Source organism: Sander vitreus, chromosome 7 (assembly GCF_031162955.1).
Source record: "Sander vitreus isolate 19-12246 chromosome 7, sanVit1, whole genome shotgun sequence".
NCBI lineage: Eukaryota > Metazoa > Chordata > Actinopteri > Perciformes > Percidae > Sander > Sander vitreus.
The window spans coordinates 17,969,439-17,990,200 of NC_135861.1; the positions used below are offsets into that span (position 1 = coordinate 17,969,439).

The 20,762-nt window shown below is 38.7% G+C and overlaps 1 protein-coding gene across 1 annotated transcript; it reads right to left on the reverse strand.

Annotated features, from left to right (window-relative positions):
• Window positions 1–534: 534 nt before the first annotated feature.
• pkp1a (plakophilin 1a) lies at window positions 535–20,762 on the reverse strand. The gene is made up of 15 exons (XM_078255082.1): window positions 20,389–20,762; window positions 16,755–16,873; window positions 13,367–13,540; window positions 12,578–12,771; window positions 11,103–11,244; window positions 10,627–10,834; window positions 9,430–9,598; window positions 8,630–8,747; window positions 5,795–5,962; window positions 5,522–5,698; window positions 4,998–5,151; window positions 4,715–4,901; window positions 3,318–3,402; window positions 2,558–2,672; window positions 535–2,413 (listed from the first exon to the last, which is right to left on the reverse strand). Exons 1-14 carry the CDS (start codon window positions 20,570–20,572, stop codon window positions 2,598–2,600), a joined length of 2,154 nt encoding a protein of 717 aa, XP_078111208.1. The 5' UTR covers window positions 20,573–20,762; the 3' UTR covers window positions 535–2,413; window positions 2,558–2,597.

Consider the following 20,762-nt stretch of genomic DNA (forward strand, 5'->3'; position numbering starts at 1 on the left):
CTGTAGGGGATTCAACACCGGGATGTAACAATCTGCAGCTGCCGTCGGAAAAACAACTGAATGAGTGCGTTCATTGAAACACTGGTAACTTACCAGCCTCGTCGGGCGCATTTGAGATTGTGTAAATGTCCTTTTCCTATCTGGTTGTTGTTTTTGTCGTTCAACAGCAATTTACTAGTGAAATAAGTTATTGTTATTGTTATACATTATTATTAAATCATTTCATTTTGACCATATGGCCTTAGCAATAAACAAGCCGTTCTTTGATGTCACCGACTGTTGTTTAGTACCCTTTTTTTTTCTTTTCTTTTTTTACTTTCTTAAAAAGTATCGGTTCAGGCACCGTTAATTATGTACGTTAATTATGCAGTATGATAATTAGATTACATTTTTAAATAGTTGTATATATATATATATATATATATATATATATATATATATATATATATATGCACATATTATGGATATTACTTAGCACATTCAATTACTTTAAAGTTGGTTGGTTGTTCAATAAAAGACCACCACTTAACAATGTTGTCGTCATATCTGTTATTTATTCTATGTACAGACTGAGTGACAGGAAAAGCTTCTAATAAAATGTCACACACACACATCTCCAAAAATACATTCTAAGCAATACTGACATCAGTCTTCCTGGAGGCAAGTGAACCTCAGCAGGAATATGTCTCAAGCGTAAACACAGAAAAGAAAAACGGTCCACTGCAGTGTATTATTAGAGTCATGGGGGAATCTCCAAAAATTCCAAACATCTCCTCTCTTCGCTTCAGTGATTTGTAATGCTGGGTCTTCAAAAAGCATTGGAATTTGAAGAGGATTTAACCCGTTTTCAGTAGTTTGATTATGAGAGCAGATACTCTTTAATAAGCCCTTACAACTTTTAATACAAATACCTATAAAAAGGTTTTAGATGAAGAACCACATTTATTTAAAATAAAAACATGTATAATTAATAATATTAAACAAATGTTCAAATTCGACTAAAAAGGGTTTCCAGGGGAATCACTGACTATTTATAATGCTCCAATTTTCTATACATTGTTAATACGTGAATGGGGACAGCTGATTTTGCATGTTGTGTACTATATTCCAATACTTCTGTCTCCAATTCTTCAGTTTATGCAAGAAAACAAACAATAATTAACAACAAATTAACAAAACAATATATAGCATACAATTTGTAACGTTCAAAAAGCAGGTTTATGACAAAGCAAGAAAAAAAACAAGGCTTTTAGTACTGCACTTACTTCTATATTTTGACTTATTCACTTTCTTGTCTCGTTATCTCGGTGGTAAGTGACAAATCTATACCACTCTCGTTTCTGTCCGATTAATATGAAGCTACTGCCAGCAGCTGGTCAGCTTAGTTTAGCACAAAGACTGGAAACAGCTAGTCTGGCTCTGTCCAAAGGTAACATATTTCTCCTTCTTTAACACTTTATATCTTGTTTGTATAATCCACACAAAAACCAAAGTGTACAAATGACACATTGTTGTTTTGCTGGTCCCAAAACCCTGTAAAACCACTAAGTGTGGTTTTAACAATTAGGATTAAACAAACGACATATGAAGTGTTAATTGTTGAGCTTTAGAGGTGCTGGTAAGTTCATTTTGTTTCCTTTGGACAGAGCCAGGCTAGCTGTTTCCTGGCTGCTGGTTGCAGCTTCATATTCAATGTGCAGACATGAGAGTGGTATCGATATTCTCATTAACTCTCGGTGTGAAAGCGAACAAGCATATTTCCCAAAATGTGGAACTATTTCTTGAACTATTTAGGCAAATATGTTGAAAGTGGTTTATGTTAATCTTTTGCAATACAACATTCTGACTCACAGAATGAAACTGCAAACACAGCAAAGTGAAAAAAATAAAATCCCAACTGGATGTATGACATTTGATCTGGTAGTGACAGTATTATAAAATAAACATCTTTTTTTTCTTTTCTTTTTAGCTTTTCATATATTTTTCTTATTTCTTTAATTTTTGGCTGCTCAATCCTCGAGGCCACAAAAGATATTTTTTTCATTTAGCCACTGCAGACACATCTGACAACAATGCCATTCATGAATGTAAATAATCACTGCATACCTTAAGTAACTTTCACTGCAGATTACATTGCCTGGTGTATTGCAGCTGTCAGGCAAGAAGAACTGGGATTCAGCACATGCATACTTTACCACTTTCTATTCACAGACAGAAACATATTGAGATTAAATATATGAAACACTGCAGGATTACTGAAATTAAAGCTCTCTTTGCACTAAAGTATATACAATGTATGCTTGACTCTTAATTAATAGGCTCTTTCAACAAGGTTATTATGTAAAGAATGTAATTTTACTCTCCTCGTTGCAAGGGTGTGGCCACATTGGTGTCTAAACATGCTGGATCCCATCTGCAAGCACACACACGATTACATACAAAAGAGAAACAGAGAAAAAGGTTTAATCCTGATGACACAAATTCTGCCCATTTTTGGCCCTACTGAGCCTTTAAATCTGAATATATGCAGATACAAGCATTCAGAAGCACATCGTACCTCTCAGGCTCTGTGGTGCCTTTCCACTCGTCTGTCACACTCACTCAATAACTTGCACCGACCTGTGCATAGCTGTGGTGTTGTCATTGACAAAAAGTGATTTGGCCATCCCCAGCTGTGGATCAAAACGTTTAAAAATCAGTATAGGGTGTTGCACAGATGCAATCGCACACATACAACAAGCAAAAAAATGCAACACACCCTTGCTCTAATTTCGAGGAAATTTCGAGTACTGTTTCAGGAACTTATAGAAGGCTCAGGTGAATCGTGGAAGTGTGAAAACAGTAGTGTTTTTTCTCTCTTGCCAGCTGTCACTTTTATTTCTACATTTATGGCATGCATACATAAGTGTTGCTACTGTTCATATCATATATGTAAGCACAGTTGCTCATACTCATACACACACTTCATTAATAGTTTTCATGTATTCTGTCTACCCTCCACCCTGTCCACCCCTGACTCTTACTGCCTTGATCTCTTCTTCATCTATCTTCCTTTTGTCCATGTGTTACTCCTCCCATAACAGACAGTGGGCAACAAAAACCAGTCTGCTAGGATTCCAGTGCAACTGTTTCTGTATTCACAGAACTTTTGGGTGTGGCAGGAGGGAAGGGAAAGTGATTGTGTGCGCCATCCCTCTGCAGTGTGAGCATGTGCTAAACTTTAACCTGCTACACAGATATAATAGGTTCATGTTGTGTCTGCTTTAGAGAACTAACACACAGTCAGTCACACAGCATTTCAGTTCTTTCTGATTTACCTTTTTCGCTACGCCTTGCAAATTCTTATCGTTCCATAAGCTGTAGAGGAGCAAGGAAGCTGCTTTGCTACCTTTGGGGAAAGACCTAGGACAGAAGGGCAGAGAGAGGGGAAGAGGTCATTAAGGAAGAGTAGAAAAAAAACAAGACAAACCACACACAAGAATTGTAAGAAGTAAGTTAGTCTGTACTTTGACAGCAGAAGACAAAAGTTGACTGAGTAGGAGTTTTTGTGTACGGTGGTAAATTAGAAGGTTGCTTGATATTAGTATTAATTTTGTCACCTATTTTTCATTTAGTCTTAGTCTTAGTTTTGTGCCAAATGTCATTGTTAGTTTTAGTCATATTTAGTCATTCACACATCTTTTTTTGTTAGTCAAGTTTTAGTCGACTAAAAGTCTTGTCATTTTAGTCTAGTTGTAGTCTAAAGAAAACTCAATATATCTTAGTCAAGTTTTAGTCAAAACATTTTAGTCTTTTTTTAAATAACAAATTATTTCTGAAATTATTTCAGTCAAATAGTTATAATGACACATTCAGATTTTTTGTCAATATCATTGTACGTAAAATGCGACCAAATATCGAGCCTCTTCCTTATTTCACCAGTAAATTCCTGTTAAATTACAAAAACAACTACTGGATGGGAAAAGGGTATTTTACAATAACTTTGAATGCAGCATGAGACTGGCGAGACGAGTTTCAAGTGAACGCAACATCTGTGTTGTTTTTCAGACAACGGCAGCTGCAGACTGTCCCGGTATTGAAATCCTACACAGTGAAATACAGACAAACTTTTACACCGTTTAGCTGTCAGCATTTTAACCGTGTTTACTCCTGCTGCCAGCTAACGGTAGGCTAACGTTACCTGCTGCCAAGTGTAGTGTTTACTAGCGTGACATGCGGCGATGTTTCGGTTGCCTCTAACGTCCGTTTAGGAGCATCAGAGAGAAACGCAGGCATTCAAGTGGCACCGAAACGAGGCACCGAAATCCACGTTGCTATTCGGTCCGGTAGATAACGGTCGTTAAGGCACCAGTGCCGTATTAGCACCGGGTCTCGGTACCCAACCCTACTGACCCTAGTAACAGCTGAATATTCTATCTCATGATGAAAATATAGAGACGATTGTAGACGAAAATGAAGAGAGATTTTATCTTAGTTTTTATTTTATGCAAAACATTTTAGTTCGTCTTTTTTCGTCAACAATAATGCATGTTAATTTAGTCTTAGTCAGCGTTTTTGGACATTGGTGCAGTCTCGTCATGACAAAAATTAACACTACTTGATATACAGTATACTACCTGTAAAAGAGGAAGAATGCCAAAAACAAATGAATTTAAGTTTGCCGCAGCTATGAAAGCTTAATCTCCCACACAGAGATGAATAAATAAAAACTCACCTGTTCTCGCTGAGGTCAGCCACTGATGACACCAGTTCACTTTTGACGAACTTCTTGCTGACCTCAGCATCTGCCAACATCAGACTCCGCAATGTGCTGCATGCTGTTGCTATAGTTTCGTCAGAGTTTCCCATCTCTCGGGGGCTAGAGGAGACGAGGCTGGTGAGCTCAGGCAGAATCTGCTTTGCTACAGAGAAGACAAAGGGAACATACAGTAAATTAGGTTTATGTGGAATAACTCTACATTCATGCATCTACCTTAACATTTCATGCTTTTTCTTACCCATGAGGGTCTGCAAACTGCTGGTCCGAGACATGTTACCCAGAAGGGATATGGCAGTCTTCTGCAGGCTCCGGTTAGGAGACTTTAAAAGACGGGGCATGTGCAGCAGAGCCCCCTGCTTTTGAACCAGAATCTGACACATGGCACTGGACCCCTGTAAGATGAGCAAACACAATACAGAAGGATGAAAACACATTAGCTGTATCTCCAACTTCACTGTAGCAGTCTATATTTGCATTGTGATTTTTTATTAATTTAACATTTGCATGCATCTCACTATTTCCTTGTTCCAACTTCTTTCTTTTTTTTGCTCTAATAACCTCTGGATCCCTGGAGACAAAACTCTACCCTTACTAACAAAACCAGTCAGATTCTATTGTGAGTTGTGCTGTTGTGTCATTATTCCCACCACCTATCTGTCTCTGTTGCTTTTCTCCTTTCTTAAGTCAACCTGAGATAATCCCGAGTGTCCATTACCACCATACACAAATGGTAAGCCTAATAATTATCTTCTTTGTACTCACCAGTCCCTTGCCGGCAGTGAGGTTCTGCAGGGCACCACAGCAGGCTTCCAGTGTGGCACCATTCTGGGACGAGCCCAGCAGAGACAGGTAGGTCTGCATGGCTATGGGATGGCACAACCACTTCACACCTGATGGCTTGCTGTCCTCTGGCATTCCCCGCACCGCGTCAAATGAAAACTGAGTACAAAGGGAGAGAGAAAGAGATATGAAGGTGGCTTGGATTAAAGGGTCCGTCATGATTTAGCCAACAAACATGAGGTGGTTGATGCCCACCTCCTTTTGAGCCTTGCTGCTCTTTGGGCTGAAGCATCCAATCGTGGGGCTTTTCCTTTTCCCATGTTGGTCCTCTCTCTCAGGTTGGAACCTGCTGAAGCACTCAGGAGACTCGTCCTCCAGTTGGTAGGTCAAGTTATGGAGGATGCATGCACAGTTCTCCACAGACTAGAGGAGAGGAGAGGTTATAAACTACACTGTTATTACACTTCATAGCATATCAGTTATAATTTCTGACTTACCTGCCATATCTATTCACATTTGTGTTTGAAGAGAAATTGAAGCAAATACGATATGATAGGATTCTTTGCAAGTTTCCCAATTGCAAAAATTAAACGACACACCATGCACTTCTCATTCACTGCTACTATATGATAAAGGAAGCCCTCGTTTCTGGTCAATTGTTCTACATCTGGATCTCAAGCTAACAACTCTCTGGGTTTACCCTCAGTCGCGTTCAAAGACAAGCATTTAAAATTATTTTTTAAATAAAAAAAAAAAATCTGAACTCTACAAATCTCTACAATTACAGCAGTGAGTGAAATGTTATCATCACCAATGGACAAAAATATAAGATGAACACCCACGTTGACAAATACTGGAATTTTCCTCAAACGTTACTCATTCCCACTCAACTGTCTACTCACTAAAAAGCAAGGAATCTCTGCTATGTCTGTCCTTCGCCTATCTCGCAAATTGTTCATCTGATCTACTTCAGACTTGGCGGGTGTATTTCTGGGGACCCAATGGCATGCATTGTTGAATTTGGTGCAATTTGGTTAGATGGTGGCAGTATAACAAACTTTACGTTTTGGCCTGTAACTTTTGAACCATAAGTTTCAGAAACAAAATTCTGTTTCTTTGTTTTTTTTTCCTGGATCATGTGGGTCCCGAGGAATCTATACATATAAGCCATGCCCATTAGCGATTTTGAATTGAATTTTCAATAGTTCTTTTCAATTTGTGCATCCCATTTCCCATTGATTAAGCAAACATCCATCAAGGTCTTAAGCAAGTGTCAGTTTGTACGTTCATTTAACAGGAAACAGATTAATTATTTTGAAATGCATCAGAAACATTAACATGCTGCCCAAATTATAGAATTTCAGTAAATTGAGTTGGGTTTAGTTAATGAGTTTAGTTAATGAGTTAATAATATCTTCTTAAATTTACCTTTTTAGGGTATTTGTATATAACTGATCCCCATGTGTTTCATATCAAAACGTTCACAACAAACTCAGCTTTCGGTACAGTGACACCCAAATCTGTCCCAGAGTAATGCGTGAAGAAATAATTTGGTGCTAAAACTGTAACGTTGATGTTGGCTTTTTGAAATTCCTCAAATCTCTTCTTGAAAACAAATCTTAACTTATGATGTGTTGTACAAATTGTTTCGGTGCTTGAAATGAGTTTACCAAAGTCTTTAGGTTATATATGATTAAAATAGTGAATAAATGAAATGAAATTATGTAATATTGCTTTTTCAGTATGAGTTTTGTCAAACATCGTTTGGACGTGCCGGTGCGTCTTTCGTCCTCAGAGGGTTAATTAACAGTTAAATGATCTTAATCAAAAGGTCAGTGAAACACAATGAAATGATGAAAACATAGAGATGAAGCAACATATATACAGTATACTATACATTACTAAAACCATCATAGCATCAACATGCATAAAGAGCAGCAACTGTACTTATCTATAGCCACAGTTGCAGGCTCCTACTAGAAGATAACTTGACTGAGCTGACACAAAATATATTCTCCCTCTGTCTCTCACACAGACAACAACAGTCATACTCCACATACTTCCTTAGAAGAAGCCTGTGTAAACAGAGAGCACTAGCACAAGAATTAAGCACACATCCACACCCAAAACTTGCACAAATGAGCAGGTACACATACGAGCACCCACTAAATATACACATGCACATATATATACATATACACATGCTGACTCCGCCTGCAGTATTTACCTGCTTATTGATGTGTTTACGGATGTGTGCGTGAGTGTGTATGTGTACTTGTATTGTGTGTACTTGTGCTTACAGGACATATTTATAGTATCTGGTCTGAACACACTGTGAGAGACACATGAGGCATGTTCTACAAGAACTATGTGTGAACTAGGATACGTTACCAGATATGAAGTCAACCATAGCTTTAATTAATGCCAATTGCTCCTGTAACCCTTGACAGTAGGGCCACAACCAAAAATTATTTCCTTGAGTAATTGATAAATGGTCTATAAAATATCTAAAAATAGTGAAAAATGCCTGTCAAAATGTCCTTAAGCCCCAAAATGAGGTCCTTAAATGTCTTGTTTTGATTGACCAACAGTCCAAAACCCAAAGATAGTCAGTTTACAAATATATTAAACAGACAAAATCGGTAAATCCTCACAATTGTGAAGGTGGAACCAATAAATGTTTTTTGCTAAAAACAAAATTACAAAACAATTATCGACTATCAAAATAGTTGCTGATTCAATTTCTGTCGATTAGCTAATCGATTAATCGTTTCATTGTTTCAGCTCTACTTGACAGCATCAATTTTACTTATAGGGATGATGGCGGTGGTGTAGAGAGGAGTGGAGAAGTTTATAGAGACAAGAACATAAAATCTTTTCTAGTGTATCAGTACACTGAAACATCTAACTTTAAACGTTCTCTACAGGGGCCGATCAGAGGACGACAAAATGGGTGCTGGAATGAAAAATGAGTCTACTGACTAACTGATGCAGTCTGCGTACAGAGCCTTTACAATTTAAGTTATGTGGTTACAGATACTAGTAGTGGATGGTAAAAGGGTTCTGTTGATACAAGATGAGAAAGTGTACCTTGTCATCAGGGCTTTCCTCCGCCACACAAGACTGGACGTAACCCATGAGGGAGTCAATGAGGCCACGGCACTCTCTCATTGCCTGCCTCTCCTTCTTTTGGCCGCAGCTCAGGTTCCTACACACATTTCAATCATTCATTTAAATCCAAAAGGAAACACTTACATGTCTACTTTGTAGAATATAATAAAAGACACAGAACTGTGAGTGCCTGAACGTGTAACTTGCACCATCACACCCTGTTAGAAAACTAGATCGTGGAGATTAGGCATGAGGTGCACAGAAGTTTCCAAAGCAGTGCCAGTATTACAATGATAAGTATTGTTTCATACACATTAACATTACATAACTGCCAACTAAGAAAAACAGCTATCATACGCATACCACGTAAAAAAAAACATGAACAGGTGCTGGCAGATGTAAGACAAAGCAGTTAATTCATTCTGTCAATCATTTTTTGATTAATCAATGAATTGCTTCATCCATGAACTGTCTTGTTTTGTTTGCCAACAGTCCAAAACCCAAAGATATTCAGTTCACAATGAAATAAAACATAGAAAAGCAGAAAATCCTCACACTGGAGAAGTTGGAGATGTTTGGCTATGACTTAAATCATTTAACAAATCTATGGCTATCGACTAATTGATTATTTGATTAATCACTGACATCACAAAGCCTTGACAAAGATGTCTGTGATGTTAAAACATTGCTCTATTTAAAAGCACTTAGTGGAAACTATCTGTTATCTGCCCTGAAATCAAATCAACCATCAGAGGCACTGAATAATTAAAGGTTCTCACCGCAGGCACCCTGTGGCGCTGTTGAAGACATCGGGGTGTATGTTGTTGTTGGCGCTGTTGTCTGACCAGCAGGTGAATGGCACCACCACATTCTCAGTCAGGGCAGGCAGCGCTGTAGCTATAAGTTCTGCCTTCAGTTCATCAGCAGAGGACAGGTTCCATAGAAGGCCTTCATATGGAAATATAAGTCACAAGCATTAAAACATCTACCTGTGTATTAAAGTATTTCATCCATGCATTATGTTGCTGCCCTTTGAGGTTGAGATTGTTTTTCAAAAACATAATGTTGTACTAAGAAATGGATGGTCAAAGAACCTCAGAGTAAAGTGGAGTGGATAGTGATTGTAAAAGAAATGCATAATATGGAGAAATTTACTTTAAATATAAATGTGTGGCATTGAACAAAATGGTTATTGCATGTGAATATGGATAATGACAATAAGTAGGAATAATTGCAATTGTTTTTTGCTAGCCTTTATGTATGTGGTTTACCAAGCCTTATGCGACAGTATCTTTATTAAGCCTGTATTATTATCATCATTTTGATTTTTTTATTATTACTGATTTATGTCCTTGTCTACTGTGCAAATGCAGGAATTGTATCAAAAAAGAAGAAAGGGCCAAGGCACTTGTCTTTCAAAAGCCTTTATTTAGATGGCTATTTCATATTGAAATTGTTAGTTCATTAAATATAGAGCTGGGGGGCACCCGGATAGCTCAGTTGGTAGAGCAGGCGCCCATATATAGAGGTTTACTCCTCGACGCAGCGAGCCCAGGTTCGACTTCAACCTGTGGCCCTTTGCTGCCTGTCGTTCCCCCTCTCTCTCCCCTTTCATGTCTTCAGCTGTCCTGTCAAATAAAGGCCTAAAAATTCCCAAAAAAATAATCTTACAAAAAATAAATAAATAGAGCTGGGTAGTGCCACTAGGCATGTCCATATGCTTATTGACAGGTCAAGTATTTCTACTAGACCAATTATCCTGCGTAAATGTTATTCTATGTATTTTGCTGTCTTTATGTTCTGCTTAAAAAAATACAAAGTTTTTAAAAGAAGATTGAAGAGATTATGTTGTAAAGCACATGTTCTTTCTCATTCTGTGATATTTAGGTATAAGGTATAAGCTTTTTTAGTAAAGGCCCACCAGGCCACCCTTCTACCAGATATTATGAGGTCTTGTCCCAGTAAAAATGTCTTACCAGTGATTTGTTTCTGGGTCTCAGTAGAATTTGTCTCCTTTAGTAGCTGCAGGGCCTTGGCTATACCGCCACAGTGCTGAACCTCCAGCTTGATGTCCTGGTCTTTGAACACCAGGTTCCTCAGAGCCCCAGCAGCAGCCTGGCTCACCCCAGGATTGGGGCTCCGCAGCAGGGTCACCAGAGCAGGGATACCTCCTAGTTGGAAAACCTGTGACACCAAAATGTGTAGGGCAAATGTGAGACTTAAAAGGCATGGCAATGGATTTCCAACACTGTAGGTTAGAACCAGCAGCCATGTGTGATGATTAATGCCTTCTCCTCCCTTTCCTTCAAGGCAGGTTAGACAAAGGTCTTCACAGAGCGCTGGCACAAATTGTATCACCACTACAAGACAACGCTCACACAAATCATCTATGTGTGCATCTTCGGAGGGTGTGTCTATACAGTACGGTATATTTGTAGCTGAGTGCTCGGACCTCCTGTTTGGCGCCCTCCTCTTTGAAGGTGGTGTGGTGGATGAAGGTGGCTCCACACTGCTGGTAATTCTCTTCAGGGTGAGACAGGAACTCTACAGCCTCCTTTAGGGTCATGTCTGACATGTTTATCACACTGTTCACCCTGCAGTAACAGTAACAGAAATAGAAGAGAGGGTTGGAAATTAGATACTAGAAAATAGTTTGATGCATTTAAAGATAATAAGCTGTTTTGTCACATGACACATGGGCAAAATCCCCAAATTCTTTAAAATACTCTTGACTGCTAGCAAAATAAAAAGCCATCAGACAGAAATGGCTGCAGCCAAACCCTCCAACAAAGGATGACTGACTGCAATTATCAATGAAATAACCTGTATGGAGAAATTGACCTACTACTATATATTAGAGATGCACCAATAGACCGACCGGCGACCGGCAGGTCAGTCTGACATATGCCGATTTCATGCTGGTCAATGCTACAATTAACTGACAACATAAGTTATACGAGTTACAGTTATCAAGGACGCACGCACACACGGACGTGACAGCACAGTCTCTTTTTCCTTTCTCTCAACTTTTCCGCGTACCCGCTCGCGGTGTAAAAGCGCGTCGGCACTATTCTTGCACATGTAGGGAACCTCGTGAATTAACCTGCAATCTGAGAAAATGAGAAAAAATGAGAAAACGTTCACTGCCCTGCAGGACGGTACAGTCAGCCAAACTGAGCAAAGTAATTTGAAAAAGGAGGGAGGGGTGGAGAGAGGAAAAGAAAGCAGAGGGAGTGGAGGAGACGAGGCCAAGTGAGGCTTTGTTCACGAAACCCCCTTTTAGCCTTAAGAAAGAAAAGAGAGAAGCGCTGAAGTGAGAAGTGACACGGAGTCCATCCTAATGATGAGCGGTGCATAACAGATTCCTGTTTGGAAATTCTTCAGCGTGTGTGCAGAAGATAACAAGTTTGCAATATGCAACACCTGCAAGGAAAAAGTAGGGCGTGGAGGGACGACACCAAAAACCAAAATCACATTGTTTTTAGTTGGATATTGGATGTGAAAAGAAGGAAATGGTTCTAACATTGCACTTTAGATATGTGTGAATTTCCCACACCAGGAGTATATAGTTATAGTTATTAGTTATATAGTTCTATTTTATAGTGATCCATTATCTGTTAAAAAAAATTTTCTATGTTCTGTGAAAAATGTTCTATTAAAGAAAAGATAGAAAATAAATATTTGTGTGTGCTGTAAAGTGGTTAGAAAAAATGAAATCGGAATTGGCTAAAATCGGTATCGGCTGGCCTAACTCAATGAAAATCGGAATCGGCCTAGAAAGTTGTAATCGGTGCTTCTCTACTACATATATGTGACTATGAGATGTAACCAATTACATGTGTCATTGACAGACCATTATCCTGTACAAGTATAACGTTGCCCATGTCAACCCCTTCTTATTGCCTGAGAATGTCAAGGTGAACTCACGCTGATTGCTGCTCTATGTTGGATGTTTTGATGGTGCCCATTTTGCCCTCAGTGCGATACTGGGCAGAGGGCGGCCGGACGATGCGTGTCTGGCTGTTGGTCATCTGTGTGCCGTTGGTCATAGAATAGGTGCTGTTTCTATTTATCCGACTCTGAAGGCTTTGCTGGCCCTGAGCCAACATCCCTTTGCCTCGCTTCAAAAAAACAAAGAAGAGTAATTTACAATGCTTATAAAGTATGGTCCTTTGGAGTAGGAGAATAGACCGATTATCGGGTGTTTTTTTTGTCAGTTTGCAGATTATCTGTATCAGTGTTTTACTTGCCTGATAACCGATAAAGTTAATTAATTAAAAAGTGTGCTACTTTGGCTCTGCTACAGCTCTGCGTCTGTCTCTCTGCTTTGATTTCACTCACCACAGTGTGTGACTTAATGCCCCGCCCACAACACTATCTGACTATCTTTTACTGGGTATTATGTTGAAAGTTTCTAATTTATGAAAAAATTGCTTAAAGCATTTAAACTAAGTTTTGTGTTGGAGTTTGTAACATTCCAAAATCTTAATTTTCACTTAAAGATTTTCATTTTCACTGTAAATGCATATCAGTTCCAAATATCAGTTATCGGTTTCATTAACTAGTAATTATCTGTATTGGCCTTTAAAAAACAGTATCGGTCGATCCCTACTTTGGAGTACCTGTTATGTGTTTGAAGAATTGGTTCCCTAAAAACATGAAAATGTCTGGGTACTTTAGTGAAACTACAATTTAACATAAAAAATTATTGATCACCATAGTGGTTGCAGAAAATGGATAGGCCAAGGCCGGGTCACTGCGAGCAGATCTCAGCCCATTGGTACCCTGGGGCCAGCTGGAAGTGTTGATTTGCTGTTCCCATATGCCTGAGCTGACTTGTCTTCCTCTCGTGGTTTTAGCAGATAGGGTACGACTCTTCTGAGTATTTACCTAAAAAGAAGGATAAAACATGTGATCTTAAAATCACGAGCCTACACAGCATTTTATTCAGAAAAGACTGAAAAATACACATGGCACATCATAATAAATCCACACTAGCCAGTCGTGGATCATCTTTGTCTCCAAGTGTGGCTTAGCTGGCAGTGACAAACCGGAATAGCATTATGTGCTAAAAAAAACTTTAATGTTTTTCTGTAGTAATAATCCAGGTTACAAAATTAAATAGGTAGCCCACTTTTAACTAGAACATTGAGTAACAGTTTAAAACCAGAGAGAGGAATTTGACCTGACACAAAGCCCACATAGCCTTTCTCCTCCTCAGTTTCTGCTGAAGGCAACAGAATGCACCAAACAATCACACAAACCAAAGTAACATAATATCTGTCATTGGAGACCAACCCAAGGAGTGTTGAAAAACTGCTTGCACAGTTGAGCAATTTTTTACAGAGGATCTTTGTGTGTGCAAGTCAGACACAACAACCTTTCTCCACAATCCTTACGTCACTAAACACCTTAATCTCATATAAATACGCCTTGTTTATGTATACATTTATTTTGACTTTGCTTTTTAGGCTTTGCCTGTGTGTGCTTGTACAAAACATGCTATTCAAGCTTTGCTATGAAATAACCACAATAGACACTTGGTATAGCCTGAGCAAAATGACAGAACATGTCGAGCTAATGCTTTAATGATTAGTCATTCTCGCAACTAAATCTGGCAGAGAAGACCTCACAACAATTTTCTCACAGTTACTCACTGGAGCTGAAATGTTGAGGTTTTGATTTGTGGAATTTTTCCTGGAATTGTCAAATCGGACTGGTTGTTCAGTTACCAGCCAGCCCTGTTACTTAGCAGCAAAAGCATGATGGAGGAGAGATCTGTCAACAACACGTTTAATAAGAACTGACAGCGTGTTTACTCGACTGTGCTGCACACGCTCTTCATTTGGCTACAGCCTGACTAAGCCACCGAAGCCTTCCTTATATCAGAGGCCAGACAGGAGAGACGGATGCAAATTCAGAAGAAGCAAATAGAAGCAGCACAGAATAATCCATTTTATTTGGGAACGTAAATTAAGTAAGAAATACCAAAATATTACTCAATTTATTGTTATTGCTGTTGTTATATTTCGAGTGGTGTGGCTCTGCTGCCTTATTGGTCAGAATAACTATCAGTCATATTCTGCCTGGAAAACTAAAGTTGTGGAAAAATAAGTCTCCAAAAAGAAACTTTCACAGTTTACTAGATGAAGTGGTTTCTGATGGAGTTCAGCATTATGACCACAAGAGATGACAACAATTTGCCAACCTTTAAAATGTTTCCTATATTGCTCAAATTAAGTAATTAGATTCATTTTTAAGTATCTAATTAACAGACATTACCATTTAGTCATTTTATCTCATTTCCAGAGCAATTGGATTTCCACTAAATTTACCATGATACAGTAAAATGTATACTGTAAACAGTATATCAATTTTGTTCCTTCACTTATAAAACAAATATTTATATAATTAACACTTTTAATACAGCAGTGTTAATACATGTTTCATTGTTCATTCATTCATTCATGGCAGGGGTAATTTAAGGTGCTATATACAAGAGAAGCAGGCAGGAGTATCGGCACAGAAGCAAAGCAATGTACTTCTATAGCAGCAAAAAAACATATTTTAGCCACCTAAAAAAGGCCCACCTTAAAAATCCCGTACGCTATATTTACAATATCTTCACAGCTTTACCTTGCCGTCGGACAGCCCTTTCCGACGGGGAACTGAAGCCTATATATATCCATCTGTGCTCACTTCAAAGCCGAAGTAAAGGGGTGAACATATTCTAAATATAGCGTTTTTTACTTTTTTAGTTGGCTAAAATATGTTTTTCTGCTGCCCCCGTCCACAGCAGTACTTTGTTGAGCTTCTGTGCTGGTACTCCTGCCTGCTTCTTCAAACTGGGGTGTGACGACCACCATCTACTGTAGGTAACACTGACTACGGATGAGTATTTCATACAAACCCACTTCAAAAATCCAAACTGTCCCTTTAAGTATTCATTTGGCATAACGTGAGGTTGACTCAACAATGTCAGGCAGAGAGTATTCATCAGCAACAACACATCACCACACTCCTGAGACATGCCTCAATGTCGTCAGATCAGGCCAACCCAGAGCGAATGAACACACACACACACACACACACACACAGTATTGCAAATGAGTTGAACTCGCCCTGAGTGACAAGACTGAAATTGAGAATGGCGCTTCAAAAACAATATGAGGAAATCACGCATACCCTGGCTGCCTGATCCAGTGTTTTTCTTATTTTCTTAAAAGGAATACTTTGATATTTTCTTTTGCAGAGAGTTAGATTAGAATATTGATACCACTCTCATGTCTATTCATTATGACTCTGGAGCCAGTAGAACATTAGGTTAGCTTAGAATATAGGCTTGAAATAGGGGAAACCGCTAACCTGGCTCTATCCGATAATTTAAAAGAATCTGCCTACCAGCACCTCTGGGTTATGTGCCAGACTATTTCTTGGCTTCCTAGAGTCTCCACTGGTTTGCCTGAATGCACTGCGCCTGGCCAAGAAAAAACCTTAAAACCACAACTTGTCATTTTTTTCACTTCGACTTTTGTATGGATTTAACAGACGAGGTGAACAAGTTCATTAGTGAGTTTTAAATTTTAGCAGATATTGTTACATTTGGACACAGATAGGCCATCTGTTTCCCTGTTTCCAGTCTTTATTGTAAGCTAACAACAACTAAAGCTTCCATTAAATTGTTCTTTACTTCTAATTATTTTATTGTTCTCAAAGCTATATTATCTTCGAGCATTAATGCTGTTCTTAGTATCATTTAAGAAGCCTAATTTGCATTACCACACATAAGCAGTAACCTTTTTTTTTTAATGGACAAAAGTGAATGCAGGTATAACATAATCATGATATACTCACTGAGATGGATTACTGCAAGCATGTTTCATTTTATACAAAACAATGATTTGACACAAACGACTAAATAGAAGAAAACATTCCTAAACCTAAAACATTAAAACTACTCAGCAGTAATGTACCGTAGTATTTGTGATGATAGTAAAACCACTGATTTGGTCCTTTAATGTTGAGTCTGTGAAAGGGAAAGGGGTTTGTGCTCTGACTATCTGTATAACAAAACACAGGGCTGTTATATGAGAGAAACAATTACCAATTTGTTGTAGCCTGTTGACAGAGTGGAGTTGGTACGACTGAAGGTGCCATTTGCTTTGGATGGAGAAAACTTGAACGTTCCAAACTCATATGTTGTCAAAGTCTTGGGAGACAGGCCTGTTAAAAGAGAAGTTTGAGAGCTAAAATAAAGAACGGGGACATACAGAGGAGAAGAATACAAAATAGGCAGTGTGTTTAACTTGCTGCTATTCATTACTATTAATGGTGTTTCATCATTTATGTAAAATATTATGTCCACAGGTTTAATGGTGGACAAAGATAGCCTTCCAGTTGTATAAAAGCAATCCATTTATTGATATTCAAAAGGGACAATTAAAGGATGGATTTGAAGACTTACAAATGAATAAAGTATTGCACAAATACATAAATCAAACCTGTAAAGGATAGTAATATTAGACTCATTTCAAATATTGAAATTGAAAGATTTGGAAATCAATTACACTATTTGATTAAAGATTTAGTTCTCTATTTTTTTCATTTGCCAACTCTGTTATTTACCTTCACCAAGGAGGAGGAGATTTAGTTTTCACAGTTATGGTTCCGCAACACATTTAGGAACGTATCTGAATCACTGAGGTGAATACACAAATCATTTTTCACTTAACATTGTGAGATAGGGCATGGTCTTGACGAGGTCTGTGCTCTCCGGGTGCCCTTCTAGTTAGGTAATTTTTATGTAAATCTGCCCAAACGTTAGCTCTTAATCTAATATTATGCATGAGTGTTACTTCATTTAATACACAGTTTTATTAGATCAATTTACTGATGGATTGTTTTAATATTTTGTAAAGTATTTTGTTTACTTTATGTATAATCTTTGATGAAATAGCAGTGGCTGTAATGGTTAGCCTAATAATGTAAGCTTTGTTGTTAATAACATAATTCAATTGTTTAGTTCAAGTTATGAATGGCAAATAATAATTTTGCTCTTTAAACTACTGTGTTATCAAAAATAGCGGACGAGACCTTTACACAAACAAATTACAGGTGTAAAAATCTGGTTGCATGACTGGCAATCCTTTAGTTAGACAGAAAGACAGTCAGACATGACATACTGTAATGCAAGTCACAGTTCACACGCTTTGCATTGCACTTTGTCTCAGGGATATCCGGTTATATCCAACATGTTTTAGCACCATCACCAGACAGGCGTCTGTCTTGTTGGACGATTATATTGTGTCAAATCTAAGGCTGTGACTTCACCATTATAGGATTATGGTTGTCAAAATCAATGGCATACTCATCATCGTTATAAGTCTATGCAGGAGAGGAAACATTGTCCTAAGGTGAATAACACCATCTCATTGACTAAATAGGGATTAAAAGGGTCAGTGCACCAAAGGCAGTTAAAAAAAAGCATTCTCTCTCTTAGCCTATCCTAGTACTATCTAGCCCAGCTCTCTGTTTCAATTTTATATGCTGAGGTTTCACGATATCTGCCTCTAACTTCTGCTGCCACTCCACAACTGGAAAAACAGTTCCAGTTGTATTGCAACAAAAATCCAATCACTTCCATTACATTGGAGCCACAGCAGAAATATCAGGGCACATAAAACCAAGGCTAGCAGCATGGCTGGATAACACTTGGCTGGATAACACTATATGTCTTTTTGTAATTTGGTTGAACCTTCCAGGCTGCGCATTTAAACAAGACCGAACAGAATTGGTGTGTGCTGGTAACAGGAAAATCCCCAGTGGCGGCGGTCCAACTAATAGCACACATTATCATCTTTGTTGCTCCAACACTGAAAGTAAAATGGCCTCTTTTGGACACGCCATATATTGTAATACTACTGTATGTGACTTATGAACACTGCTAAACTTATTCCATTAACATTTTGGCCCAGATATTAAAGTTAAAAGCAGTGTCAGGAAGGCATGTGTGCAACACTTACCGTTGGGTTGTTTTTCTTAATACTCAGGTTTTGACTGCTGGTAGTACATGTATTTTGTAGACATACCGTGGTAAAGTTGGTAAAGTTGACACATTCGAAAAATCTATTATGCGGCTTGCCATTTTGACCTATTCATGTCAAAATACTTCTGATGAACTCAGCTAACCCCCCTACACATAACACAAAGCTTCTTTTTTCAAAATAAACATCCTTTGATTTTTAAAATATTTTTTAATGTAAAGAAATGCTATAAATCTATTATGCGGCCTACACTTTTGACCTATTCATGTCAAACCACTTTTGGTGAACTCAGCTAACTCCCCTACACATAACACAAAGCTTCTTTTCTCAAAAAAAACATCCTTTGATTTAAATTTTTTTTAATTATGTTTTATTATTTTATTTTATCTTTGTAGACCCAATTTGACTCATGCAGAAGATGGTTCCAAGATCTCTGCACTCCAGCAACTGGAATGGTACATGTTCCAGAAGAATTGTTTCAATGTACACTGTGTGAAAAACAATAAATAACTAGAACTGCAAGCAGTTATGACAGGGTCGTGAGTAGCCCCCCGACGAACTTGGGGAGCGCGCGAAAGTGGGACCCAAAGCGTAACGGTGAGGAGGCAAACGTCAGTAAATATCGACATGTGTGAGCCGCAAGGTCTGTGGTACTTTCCGTTGCAAATATCCCATTAACATTGATTGAGTAGAAGGGCCGAAAATGGTCTATATTGGCTACAGCACCCCTTAATGGCCGATCTTAAAATGTGTGGGGGACCCCCAGAGGGTCATGGCAAACTAGGATCTAAAGTTTCGTGTTGGTAGCATTTATTTTGGTTGAGATATGTCAAAGTTGGTGTTTTCATAGTTACCTACACAAATTTGTTTGTGCGTAATTTGCGCAATCTTTGTCTAATAAAAATTCTATAAAATTAAAGGATGGTTTTTTTAGAAAGGAATGTGCAATGTGTAGGAGGGTTAGCTGAGTTCACCAAAAGTGGTTTGACATGAATAGGTCAAAAGGTCAGCCCGCATAATAGATTTATAGCAATTCTTTACATTAATACATTAATTAATTTTTCGAATGTGTCGAATATCCACTGTCCAATATAAAACCAACTTTACCACGGTTGTAGACATTTTTTTTCTAAGATTATTTTTTGGGCTTTTCCGCCTTTAATCGATAGGACAGCTAGGTGAGAAAGAGAGGGGGAATACATGCATGAAATCGTCACAGGTCGGACTCGAATCCTCGACCTCTGCGTCGAGGCATAAACCTTGGGCTGCATTCCTAACTAACAGAGAGAAACTGCTGTGGCACCCTCAGGAGTAGGATGTGTCTCTGACAGTTTCTCAGAGCTCACACTAACAAAACCCACTTTTCTGTTCAGGGATCACATTTTTCACACCGGTGTATGGCCTATGGCCCAAGTGTTTCTCTCACAGCAATTTAAACAAATCATATTGGAGCGGTCTCCTCACAGTACTTGACCAAAAACGCAACACAGGAAAGCAGCACGTTCAGTCTTTTTGGAGGATGCAACTTTCGGGGAAGTTGTGTGACGCATATTTCCCAGGAAACACAAAAAAAGCTATACTATTATGTAACCTACAAAAGCAATATATTAGGGTGCCTGAGACAGCTACTGTCCATATAAAGAGATTACACGTTAGCCGATATTATTCTTAACATTATGATGTTGTATAGCCTACTTGTTGGTGAGGGTGATAGTGAGCCGTTCTTCCCGTGTTTGGACTTGCTCCTCTCGATAGTGTGCACTTGATGAAGAACGCGCTGCTGTCCCGAGTGCAGCTTGTTGTCGGAGGGCAACGCGAGCGACGTGTCCTCCCTGCCTTTACTAGTCATTGCTGAACGCAGCGGCTCCGGAGCCATCATCTTCCCAGCACGGTGCCCTTTCCGTGAACGGTTCGGTTAAAAAACAGTTTCCAAATAAAGTGCAGACCCGGAGGAGAAGTGCTGCTCGACTTAGCGCGATTAGAGCAGCGGTGACAGTACCAAGTATGTAGGCTAAAGTTGCCAGAGTAGAGGCGGTGAACTCCACCCTTGGAAACGCGCCCCGTCGAGG